The sequence below is a fragment of the Rhodnius prolixus genome, unplaced genomic scaffold, assembly GCF_049639745.1.
Source record: "Rhodnius prolixus isolate KJV_2025 unplaced genomic scaffold, Rpr scaffold_13, whole genome shotgun sequence".
Lineage (NCBI taxonomy): Eukaryota > Metazoa > Arthropoda > Insecta > Hemiptera > Reduviidae > Rhodnius > Rhodnius prolixus.
In genome coordinates this window covers 13,406,377-13,418,581 of record NW_027411583.1, presented here as the reverse complement: position 1 = coordinate 13,418,581, position 12,205 = coordinate 13,406,377, and the positions used below count along the sequence as shown (strand labels likewise).

Sequence of the window (12,205 nt, the reverse complement as noted above, 5' to 3'; positions counted from 1 at the left end):
TTAAAATTAGAAAAAAAACACGCAGAGTCGTATTTCTATTAAAATTGGGACTCTTTCTATCTCCCAAGAGTCCCTTTTTTCATATAATTATCCCGGAAAATGGCCAAAACTAGTGCAATGAGAATAGAAAGTTTAATGTAAATACGTAGTTGAAGCTATTTTTAAGGAAATCCTAAAAAAGGAAATAATCCATTCAGTAATCTGGCACTTCCGTTTGTGGAATTCTCATCAAACTCGAAACTGAAGTGATACATTCAGTTCTACTTTAAAATATTCAGCTCACAATACCGTACATTTTATAGAAATAGCCTTTGACAAGAAAGCCTAGAAATGCCACAAAATTTATCATCTATCCTGGAAAATATGCCAAAAAAAAGAGGGAAATTTAATGAATTTGCAAATAATACACACACACACACACACACTCAAAAAAAGAAATCTGTACCTTTATATTAGGTTATTAAGAACCACAAAGACATTCAAAATAAAGAAATACAAAACATAATTTTTGGTACCTTTCTTAATACAAATTTTTACAAAAGAGAAATTTCATAATCGTCAATTTTTTGATATTCACATTTTAATTTTTTTTTTTTGTTTAAATAAAAATTATAATTAAAACTGTCTCCGGTAGGACAGTTGTATAAGGGTTGATCGTCAAAAACTGCACAAAAGATAAAACAAAAACGGCGTTTTCAGAAATTGTTCTTGTTCTTGTTGTTACCTTTTTTGTAAACTGCGTAGCGCCTAAACGCGAGAACCGATTTTCATGAATGAGGTGTCATTGTGGCCAGCATAAGGGTATGTGACATCTAATAAATTCTAAAAAATATTAATGACAAGTTAATGCAGTGAAATTTCTTAAATAATATCAATGAAATGTTGGGTACTTGCTGATTTGTGTACCTTTTGGCGTTTAATCAACTCTGAAGTATGAATGAAATGTTGGGTACTTGCTGATTTGTGTACCTTTTGGCGTTTAATCAACCCTTATAATCATTCAATATAAATTAGAAGAGAAAAATAACTTTAGAAGATAAATGCAACATTTTATTTACAAAATTTTTACAATTTTCGACAATTACTTTTCATTTTAGCCAAACGTTAGTTTTAATTTTTTACAAAAAAAATAAAAATAATAATAAATAATTTAATAATTCCAAAATCTAGGAAAAGCTTACGACTAAAAGTACATTATTTTATAATTTCTAAAATATAAATATATGTATAAATAATTGCGACAAAATTAAGACTGTTATAATAAAATTTTAAATCAGTTCTACACACCTACTCCATTTTAGAATAGTTGGCCTTTATTTAAGGAAACCACTACTGGAGGGGGGCCCAAGAAATTCAATGAAGTTTTATAGAATATTTTTCATCTATAGTCTAACCGAAGTGGTAAAGGAAAGTAGTTAAAAAATGATTCATGGACTTAAGAAGAAGGCTCAAGGAATTAGGTCAAATAATTAAGTAGCTGAGATGTTTTGGTATTGGAGGCTATTGCCAGACTGCGATGGTTGGGACATGGATGGAAGACATATGAGAGGGTAACCCCACCTCGGGAACAGACGGAGGCTGGAATCTGTTTAGGAAATGTGATTAATTATATGGAAGTAGGTCAGGGTCGACTTCAGATAGTAACCATTTTTTATCTGAAGAGTTGGTTTCCCCCGAGAATTCAGCTGTTTGCATTGTATTTTATTTTACAGATTCAAATCTTTCATGTACTTTAAATAATTCAATCAAAAATACTATGGAATCTTAATTCTCACCATTCCTTCAACAAAATTTTTCATAAATTCGACTCTTTCACTGATCGTAATACAAGATTCAGTGATTTAGTTTTGGTTTTCGACCGTTGTTTAAATTGATGATTTTTTTTGGAGAATATTGAGGTGCGGTCACTCAATAAATTCAATCATAAATTTTGTTTCATCTCACCAACGTTTCGGTAAATCTTATATTTACCAAATCTTATAGATCATTTCCAAATATTCCCAAAAATTCACAAGATTTAGTTCTAATTCTATTAAGAGATACTGTAATATGATTCTGTTCCCGTAGGAACTTCTTGTAGTTCTTGTTTCTTTCCAAGAGGGCTTTTTTTTCATATCACTCTTAGCTCAGTTTAGCATCTTCTTCCTAGTCGCACCCACTTAGGTCGGCGCTGTTTCTACTTCAGAATTTCAAAAGATATTTCAAACAGTTGAAAATATGAACCAAAAACAAGATGTTCTGGCATATTCCTGGTGCCCACCAAAGCAAACTTGTTGCATACAATAACCCCAACTATAGTTCCAACCAATCATATGTTTCGGGGACAATGTGTGCGAATGAGGAAAAATAAATAAATAAAGTTTGCTTATAACGGGGGGAGGGGAAGAAATCCTGACACTAAATAAAGCTAATTCCGGAAATAAAATAAAACAATCACCGAAAGATCAGTTTATGATATTGGATGAGTAGTGTAATTGTGTTAATCTCGCCGCTCATATCCGGTATCACACCGGACATCTTAGTATTAGAAGGTGGCATCAATGTGGGTGCAAACACTGTGCTCAAATTGAACGCACTCATCTTGTTTACTACATGATGTTCATCAATTCTGTTTTTAACACACAAAATATTATATATATTATATTAAAACTTCTAGGACAGTTGTATAAGGGTTTTATACAAATCATAGAAAATCGTTCAAAATTAATAGCTTAAAAAAAACGGTCATTAAAAGACTAATGAATAATGAATGAATTTATCAATTTACAAAAACATTTTATACTTTACACTTACTTGGATAGATGCGCAATCAGAAATTTTAAAGTATTATAATGCGCCGGTGGTAAGTGGTTCAGTGCGTCTTTCAAGTTAGCGATCTGTTCTCGTAATGTAGGGAATTCTAAAAAAATTAAAATCATAAAAATCTAGACTGAAAGTTCGTCTTTTTAATTTAAAGCAATATCAGTAAGAGATAATAAAATCTACTTACGAACAGCTTTTATTAACGCAGGTTGAACTTCATATGTTAATAAAGGAATTGGCAATAAACGGAAGTATTGTTTCAGAATTCCTGCGACTACATTTATATTATCGTAAGTAGCTGCACTTATATCTGCATTATCTCCATCTAAAAAAAGAAAAAGTATAATTACAAAATAAAAATTGCTATTACCATAACCTAAAGTGAGAAATAAAAGCCACCATAATAACCTTTTTCTAAAGCCATCCTCAGTGAATCCATTTCATCAGCAAATCCGGATATCCTATAGATACCCTCTGTGAAAAGTCCTCTAGCTTCGATCTCATTCACACACTTGTCCACCACAAATGGACGTAAAGTTCTGTGCACTTTTACCAAAGCAGTCAGATCTACACCGAACACACTGCGTACTTGTTTCAGTTCTGGACAACAGTCAGGCGGAAGTCTTTCACTACATTTGACATGAGCCGAGAATCCGCAATCTGTTTTTTTAAAATTAAACAATAGGACAAAAATTATGAATACTCAATAATAAGGTTGGTAAATTAAATTTATGAGACAGATATTTTATGAAAAAGCTGGCAATTCTCAAACAAATTTGAAATGAAGCTATCTTTCTTAATGGAATAATGTCTTTTGAAATAATCATTTTCTCTTACGCCTACAAAGAGAAGGCGTTGCAATCAACCAGATTTCTAAATTTCAGTTGTCACCGAACATATCCATTAACCCCTTAATGCACAGTTTTTTTGATAAATATCAATAAAACGATTGTTTTTCTTTGCTTTCACATTGTTATTTTCAATTCTCGATTATATTCGAGTGTGAAAAATTATAGCAGCATAAAGAACAACGCCGCTCGAATTATCTCGAGTGTGCACAGTTTGGCCAGTTTAGCGCGCTCGAGTTAACTCAAGTTGGTTAACTCAAAAACGAAAAATCGCAGATAATTCAACTTTATAATTTACTTAAGTACCGATAATAGTTATTTATTTAACAAGTGTGGTACTTTTCCTCACGCGAGGCAGGGTTTGCACGCACGAGCGAGCGAAGCGAGGCGAGTGCAAATTGCCGAGTGTGAGGAAAATACTTTACACTCGAGTTAAATATTATATTTTTTCTGCAACCATTATGGTTACTAACAAAAAAAAAAAAAAAACTAAACAGGAATCACTAGAATCCATTTTAAATTTCTATAAGGTAACACTAAAACCTTTTTTTTTGTTTTTGTTTTCGATCTTCAGCGAACCCTATTATAGTTGAAAAAAATTATAAAATAACTTCTATTCTAAGATTCTAATTTTTCAGAAGTTATGTCAGGGCTGCATAAATAATTGTGACCAGATGGCACAATTACCTCTCAGTGGCAATGACGGCAACAAAAGCCTACAGTACTGACACATATTATTGTAAAATTTTGTTCCCAAAGAAGGTACTCTATCAGTGAATTGCCAAACTAGTAACAAAATACCCTCATCGAAAGATAAAATAAAACAGATTCACCTTCACATTTGACTCCTTGAGCGGTAAATCCCCACAAAAAGTTACTACAAAATTCACACCAATTCAATCCTTTAAAGTTATGCACTTTAAAATTATGCGGTTTTTCATATAACATTGGATCTTCATTATTTTGATTGGCAGAAAGTGGCTGTATTGGTTGTGTTCGTTTTTTGAAACGATTTAATGTCATATAAGCTGGACTACGTTCATATTTCGCCACATCACACATCAATTGTACATAAGTACCCGCTTCGGCTTCAATGTGCATGGTTACTAATCCGTCTGCGACCAGTTCTTTAATTGAATCAAATCGTTTTTCCTTCACATAATGCTGACCATCATAATAGAGACGGTAGTGTTTTATCTTGCCAAGAAATCTGTAAAAAAGTAGGTAAAATTTTAGCAGATATAGGTTATTGGTTATTACTTAACATTTTACGTTTAACATTCTCTCGTTAGTAGTAAAATTTTGATAACTTGTTCGGATTTAAAAAGGGCGATCGTTCTCCTCATCCCAAAATAGTCACTTTTTTTTAAATTTTAAAACAAATGAAGTGTAAAGCACCACTTTTCTGTATCTATATTTCAATTTTTTAAAATTCATCTGTGACTTTAAACAATTTATAGTGATTATAAACGCAAAACTATTTTGAACACAATTAAAACTTAAAAAATCTACTTGAATTGTTTAAAGATATTTACTTGAGTGAAAGAGTAAATGTAAGATTTTCATCTTGGCCACTGATTCTAACAAGATAATCTCCATTTTGATCTAATAAAGCTGCAGCTTGCTGATGACTGAGTGCCCCATGAAATTCATTGCCATAATATTCAGGTTTATCAGCAAACACTTTGGTGCATAAGATTGCATTTGGTTTTGGAGCTTCTTGTTGTAATTTGTACACTAAAAAAATAGAGTATTTAAAAGAAATAAATTTAAAAATATAATTAAATATTAAATTTAAAATAAATCTACTAACAGTCTGGCTTCCATACTGGCCCAAAAGGTGAATCTGGTGTGCGTGAATTTCCTAAAGAAAAAAATTATTTCACTGCTTCAGAATATGTCAAAAAGAAACAAATACCCAATAATAATAATAATTACCATTCAAAGTTGGAGATGAATTCATTGCATCTTTGGCAAAAGTCAAATCATTGAACTTCTCAAAAAAATGTATTAAGAATAGTTAATTAAAATTGATGAAATTTAAACAAATCTTATAACTTTCTACCTTCTTTTGATGTATAATTGCAGTTAAATATTATAAAATTAAATTTTACTGCTAAGAAGGATAATACTGATAAATACATGTAACTGGCTACGTTAGATTATAGGAAATCTTCGTTTGTGGTTATCTTGTCTACAATTTCTCTTGATCAGGTTATGTTTAAAGCATTTGGTCACAGCTGCATTTTTTAAAATGGCTGATCCGGGTGTGAATGTGTTAATTTTTGGAGGTTTGTTTATATTATTATAGTTTAGTTAATTTCTTTATTGAACAATTAGAATTGTTTTTACAATGAAGTTAGCCTATCAATGTTGCTTTTAGTTTAGGAAAGTACTAAATTTATTTATGTATTAACCTTTTTGTTTATTTTCGGTTAAATATTAAATACTTTGAATATGTTTAGGATGCGGTTTTGTTGGGCGTAACCTAGTAGAACTGCTAATAGACGAAGGTTATGCCACTTTTGTACGTGTTGTTGACAAAGTTCCTCCACAAGTGGCATGGTTAAATAAGAAGCATCAGAAAATATTTAACGATGCTAGAGTTGAATTTCGAAGTGCTAATCTAATCAATCAAGGTATGTTTTCTAATTAATCAATTTTGTCAATTTTTTTTGGGTGTTGTTTTTTCATGAAAATAACATTTTACTGTTAAGTTTTGAGGAAATCGCCTTATTCATTAAATTTTAGAAATTAGAAGAATTTTCTCAGACGTGTAGTGCGGATGGTGCAGATTGCACTAAGCCGGCAATTTTTCACTTTCCCATATCCAGGTTTATTCTAAGTCTGGTAAGCGTATGTCACTCTCCTATTTTTAATTTTATCCTTTGTTTAAGGTAGCTCCGTCCAGTAACGGACACAATTTTGCTCTTTGTTTTGTTAACCTGTTGCGAACCATTATACATCGCTTCTTACAGACTATATCGTAAACACTGAACCACGTTTTGGATATTTTCAGATTACCCTGAAACATAATCAAGAAAATCAAGTCAAGTATTGACAATTTTTCGTGTTTGAGAGTTCATTACTTTCTTTTTTAAGCTGTTACATTTAACGTTTACCCTCTTAGAAAAGCTATTATCTGCTTAATCTCTTCTTCAGTTCAAGACCTTGATAATACCCCTAAGCACTTCCTTTCTTTGGTGGAAATAGTTTGAAATGAGGCATTGAATCCATTGACTTTCAATGATTCTGAAATTATGTTCATTAACTGCTATCGCATACCACCCAAATTCTACTGTTTTTTTTTTTAGCTGCATCCACAGTTTTTGCGATTTATTGCAGTTACTATGTAATAAGTTTCGTAAGATTGTACTTACATTGTAACTTTGTACGTACTCCTGAAGCGGCCATTTTTATCTATGTTATATATTACTTTTAGAATCGTAGTAAAAGGAAGTTTAGTGTAAATGTTCACCCTAGATTTTATTTATTGCGTAATCATTTCTTATATGTTGTCATCATCAGCTTCATGTGAGATTGCATTCGAGGGCGCCAAATTTGATTATGTAATAAATTGCGCTTGTGAAACTAAACCTGGTCAAAGTGATCTAGTCTATGAAGAAGGAGTGTACCGAGTAAGCATAAATTGTGCAGTAGCGTCCGCCAAAAACAATGTTCAAAGATTTATTGAATTATCATCTGGTCAGGTGTTTAACAGTGAAAAGGTAAGAAATTGAAGTTAACATTTTGTTTTCTTTTAATTTTTAATAACAGAATTAAGTGAGTAATACATGTGTCTGTTACAGGTGGCACACAAAGAGGAAGACAAAGTGGAACCTTGGACTAACATAGCTAAATATAAATTAAAAGTAGAACAAGAATTAAAAAATATAGAAAATTTAAATTTTACAATTATACGGCCCGCCACGGTGTACGGCTTAGGAGATAAGACAGCATTAGGTATAAAGTTAACAAGTATTTAGAAGTTTTTTTTAAAAAAAAAATGAAGAGTTGTATAATTAATCGTAATATTAAATCATTGAACCTTGTATATGGAACGGAAATGCCTCTTATCTGACTAAGATATGAACAATGTGTGAATCACGCATGTAAATTAGGTTATTCTACTACACTATTCATAAATATTCTGTAGTTGAATTGTATATAAAATTATAAAAATGGCTATCACTTTTATAATACTTAATTGTAAAAATATGTAAATACATATGAGAAAACGGGCTAGAGGATGCCTTAAATTTTCATTATTAGTTTTAAAAAAAAATATTTTTTTCAACTTTCTCTTACTTCAGTTCGAGAAAATAATTCATTTTTGCAGAAATTAAGGTTCTGCGGTCTAATCAACCAAACGGAAGTGCCAGTATAATGTGCGAATTCGGCACTTTTCTTGATATTTTGAAAATTATTTCTTAAATTTTTTCCAACTTTCCTCATTTACATAGTAAAAGTTCTATAACTTTTAATTGAATATTTTTCTAAAAAAATTTGGTTTATTCCAGTTTTGGTAGTAGGCTTGCATCTAACGCCTCGTTTATTCAGTGCCTTCTCGACTTTTTTTTCTATCTTAGCAATGACGCAAAAAAACTCGTATATTCTGTTTACACAATACTCTGCAAAGAAAACAGTTATTGTCTGTTAATATATGTTGGTCTGTTTATTGTCTGTTTTATTAACCGACATTGTCTTGTCTCATTATATTCAGTTCTTTAAATGTATTTTTTGTTTTTGTTTTCGAATGATTTGCAGGTGCACGTTTGTTAATAGCCGGTGTATATAAACATTTAGGCGAAGAAATGAAGCTATTGTGGAATAAAGATTTGGCAATGAACACGGTACACGTTAGAGATTTATGCCGAGCAATCTGGCATGTAACTACGTTAGAAGAAGCTCGTAATCAGGTAAAAAGAAATGAACGGATATTATGTTACTCCCGCTACGTATCTGACGTAGTATTTGGTGGTGATGAGCTTGTTTTTTTTTGTTGCTAACAGATTTACAATGTTGTGGATGATTCAAGATCGACTCAAGGTTCTATTACTGATGCTATTGCCTCTATTTTTAATATTAAATACGATTACTGGGGCAATGCTGCTTCTTCCTTATGTAAGGTATGTTAAAAAAAATAATGTAAAATCAATTTTTTCCTGAGGAGAGAGTGTTTTTGTTCAGGACATCTAGGTGCTAAGTGGGAAAAGTGGAAAATAAAGGGCCAATATTTGCAGCAGGCTGGTCAGTTCGGTTGTTGAGATTTCGACTTCACTTAACGTTTCCCTTTTCGCACTACCAATTGCTGACAAATGAGCTGAATCAGCAAGTGATAAGGTTAAGTCAGCCTGAAAATAAAATATCAGGTTGACATTTCAGGTGTCCTCGAAACACAATTGAAGAAGTCTTTTCCAAGTTTTGTCTCATTCTAATTGATTGAAAAATCTTCCGCTACTTTTACTGTACTTCTTCATTCCAAAATCGTAATAGTGATTTCCAATTTCAGCTAGAAATGGAATTAGTTGTGGACGAAGTGAATGACAAACATCTAGGCCCTTGGGCGATAATTTGTATTAACGATGGCGTCCTCAATACGCCACTATCTCCATATATTCACAAAGAATTATTGTACAATAAACATCTAAACCTGGACAATAGTAAGCTGAAAACGACCGGTTTCCATTTGCTGAATCCAGTGCTTTCCGCCGAACTGCTGAAAGAGGTTAGAAAATTGATCAAATTTTCTTTTTACCTGAGTTTGAAGTAAATTTCACTTAACAATTAATTGAGAGCGTATTTTTTTCAGAAATATATACACAGTAGTCTTAAAATTGTTTTTAAGAGTTTTGTAAGACAATGATCTAATGAAATTTTGATTACTCATTTTTTTTGTTTTAGGTACTAGATGATTATGTAGACATGGGTATGTTTCCAAAATCATTGTTAGCGTGATATTGTGTTCAAACACAACTGGAAATGAATGTAAACAAATGCTCACACTTTAAGTTACCTTTTTTCTTCAAGAAAAACAGAAATTGAATTTTGTATCATTGTCCCAGTAAGTTGCGTATATACGAGGTGTGTTCAAAAAGTAACGGGAATTTTCGTTTTTTGAAAAAAATATTTATTTATTCATCTACATTAATATTGTCGCCTTCAAAGTAGTCCCCTTCGCATACAATACTCTTGTGCCAGCGCTTTTTCCAATCCTCGAAACACTTCTGAAACTCGATCTTTGTGATAGCTTTCAGCTCTTTCAGCGATTCGCTTTTAATGTCATCTATGCTTGTAAAACGACGGCCTTTTAATGTTCTCTTTATGTTTGGAAATAGAAAAAAGTCACATGGAGCCATGTCTGGCGAATATGGAGGTTGGGGCATCGTTAAAGTTTTGTTTTTGGCCAAAAATTCACGAACAAGCAATGAAGTGTGAGCAGGTGCATTATCGTGGTGCAAAATCCATGAATTGTTTTGCCACAAATCCGGGCGTTTTTTTCGGATTGCTTCACGCAAACGGCGTTGAACTTGTAGGTAGTACTCCTTATTGATTGTTTGACCTTGTGGCAAGAATTCATGATGCACTATGCCATTAAAATCGAAGAACACAGTGAGCATAACCTTCACATTCGACCGCACTTGTCGAGCCTTTTTTCGGTCTTGGCGATCCAGAATGCCTCCACTGGGACGATTGAGCCTTAGTTTCGACATCATATCCGTAAACCCATGTTTCGTCACCTGTTATAACACGTTTCAGTAGATCCGCATCGTTGTCGACTTCATTGAGTGACTCTTGAGCAACTTCCATTCTCCGCTGTTTTTGTTCGAAATTCAACAATTTTGGAACAAATTTTGCTGCCACACGTTTCATACCCAAAACATCCGAAAAAATTTCATGGCATGAGCCAATTGATATGGCAACATCATCAGCGACTTCTCTGATTGTGATTCGGCGATCGTTCATAACCATTTCTTTCACTTTTTTCACGTTTTCATCGGTTGTTGATGTGCTTGGACGTCCAGGTCGTTCGTCATCTTCAACGTTTTCGCGGCCATCTTGGAAACGCTTATACCACTCGTAAATCCTTGTTTTACTCATAGCAGACTCACCATATGCCTTTATTAACATTTCACACACTTTATTTCATTTTTTACGCAAAATTTAATACAAATTCTTTGATCCATTTTTTTTAACAAACAAAAATCGCCAAGCTCGAACAACCCGTCTAACCTTAACGGCTGCCACTTAAGAAGTAAACAATGAATATTACTGAAAATTTTATCGTACTTCAGGGGCATGTGTACCAACATAATAAAAAAAAAAAAATTTACAATCAGACTCTCCAAACCCGCGAAATTTAAAAATTCCCGTTACTTTTTGAACACACCTCGTATATATTTTTTTTTTCTAAGCAGAAAATATATTTCTTAATTTTTGAATGTTTTACAAATGTGTTGTAAAAAGAAAAGTGATTCAATGTATTTTAAGTAATTCCAAATTCACTTAATTTTTTGTTTCCGTGTTTATGAACTTAGTGGTGTTCCCCACGATTTAAATTAAACTTCTAGTGAAATTATACTTTTAAAGACATAATCGATAAGTTAAAAACAAAAAAACATTCTTGAAACTTGTGCTTCCTTAGCCAAAGATAGACGAAAAATATCAATCATTAGTTGTTTAAGCTTAAATTTAAACTTAAAATTTTTTTGTGGCTTAAAATGAGATAGCCACTGTTACTTAAATGAAATGATGATTATAAAAAAAATCCATCACTTTATTAAAAAGAATAATTATATGCATTTTTATAAAAAAAAAAAATATAGTGAAATTTTCTAAGTATTGTGTGGTATATTTGTGCCAATGTTCCAAAATGATTGAGGTAGTTCAAAAATTGTGTGATTGTTAATCTGATCGAATTTCTCAATGTTTTCTCTTAAGAGTAGATGTTTTTCGAAACAGCTGTAAGAAATTCCTTTAAGAGGCCTTTTTTTTTTTAAGAAAAGGGGAGCAGTTAAGGCACCCTTTCTGGAGTACATTTCATTTTCAAATAAGGGTATATCATGAATGTAGTATCAAATGTGTAGTCATGAGATCGATTTGAGAGGAATATGTGTCCAGCGCTGTTTCTTCGAGAATGGAGTACAATGAAATGGTTATAGTTGAATTATGGCCTAACTTATTATGTTAATGAAATTTTGGCAAAGAAAAATGATTCTATTGCAGTTCTAGCGGAAGCGTTGTCGTCACAAATTTGCAGAAATTCTAATTACGTAAGCTGTGGTAAGACAAATATGTAACTTTCAAATCGTCGGCGAATGGCAGGCAGGACTGATATTTGTAAAAGGTAATTTATTGAACATGAGGAATAGCCAAGGACCAAAAAGGGAAGAAATCTTTTAAGGAGTTCCTGAAACTGGAAGAAGAAGAAAAAAACATACATCGGAAGTTCTCAGGAGACCCCAGTTTACTCTGCACTTCCCCTAATACGAAGTTAGTCAGCGAATCACTTTAAAAAAGAACCAAATCAGAAATTAGTGCAGCAGATCGTTCAA

The 12,205-nt window shown here is 32.3% G+C and overlaps 2 protein-coding genes across 2 annotated transcripts; one reads left to right on the top strand and one right to left on the bottom strand.

The window, feature by feature from the left end:
• Positions 1–1,024: 1,024 nt before the first annotated feature.
• Positions 1,025–5,853, bottom strand: RhoGAP5A (Rho GTPase activating protein at 5A). The gene is made up of 8 exons (XM_074116431.1): positions 5,589–5,853; positions 5,464–5,514; positions 5,186–5,387; positions 4,484–4,860; positions 3,211–3,462; positions 2,990–3,127; positions 2,794–2,899; positions 1,025–2,608 (listed from the first exon to the last, which is right to left on the bottom strand). Exons 1-8 carry the CDS (start codon positions 5,611–5,613, stop codon positions 2,434–2,436), a joined length of 1,326 nt encoding a protein of 441 aa, XP_073972532.1. The 5' UTR covers positions 5,614–5,853; the 3' UTR covers positions 1,025–2,433.
• Positions 5,799–11,492, top strand: LOC141448225 (GDP-D-glycero-alpha-D-manno-heptose dehydrogenase). Its single transcript, XM_074116441.1, has 8 exons — positions 5,799–5,941; positions 6,116–6,289; positions 7,179–7,378; positions 7,460–7,613; positions 8,418–8,569; positions 8,663–8,779; positions 9,163–9,378; positions 9,555–11,492. The coding sequence occupies exons 1-8, from the start codon at positions 5,905–5,907 to the stop codon at positions 9,606–9,608; spliced, it is 1,104 nt and encodes a 367-aa protein (XP_073972542.1). The 5' UTR covers positions 5,799–5,904; the 3' UTR covers positions 9,609–11,492.
• The last annotated feature ends 713 nt before the right edge of the window (positions 11,493–12,205 follow it).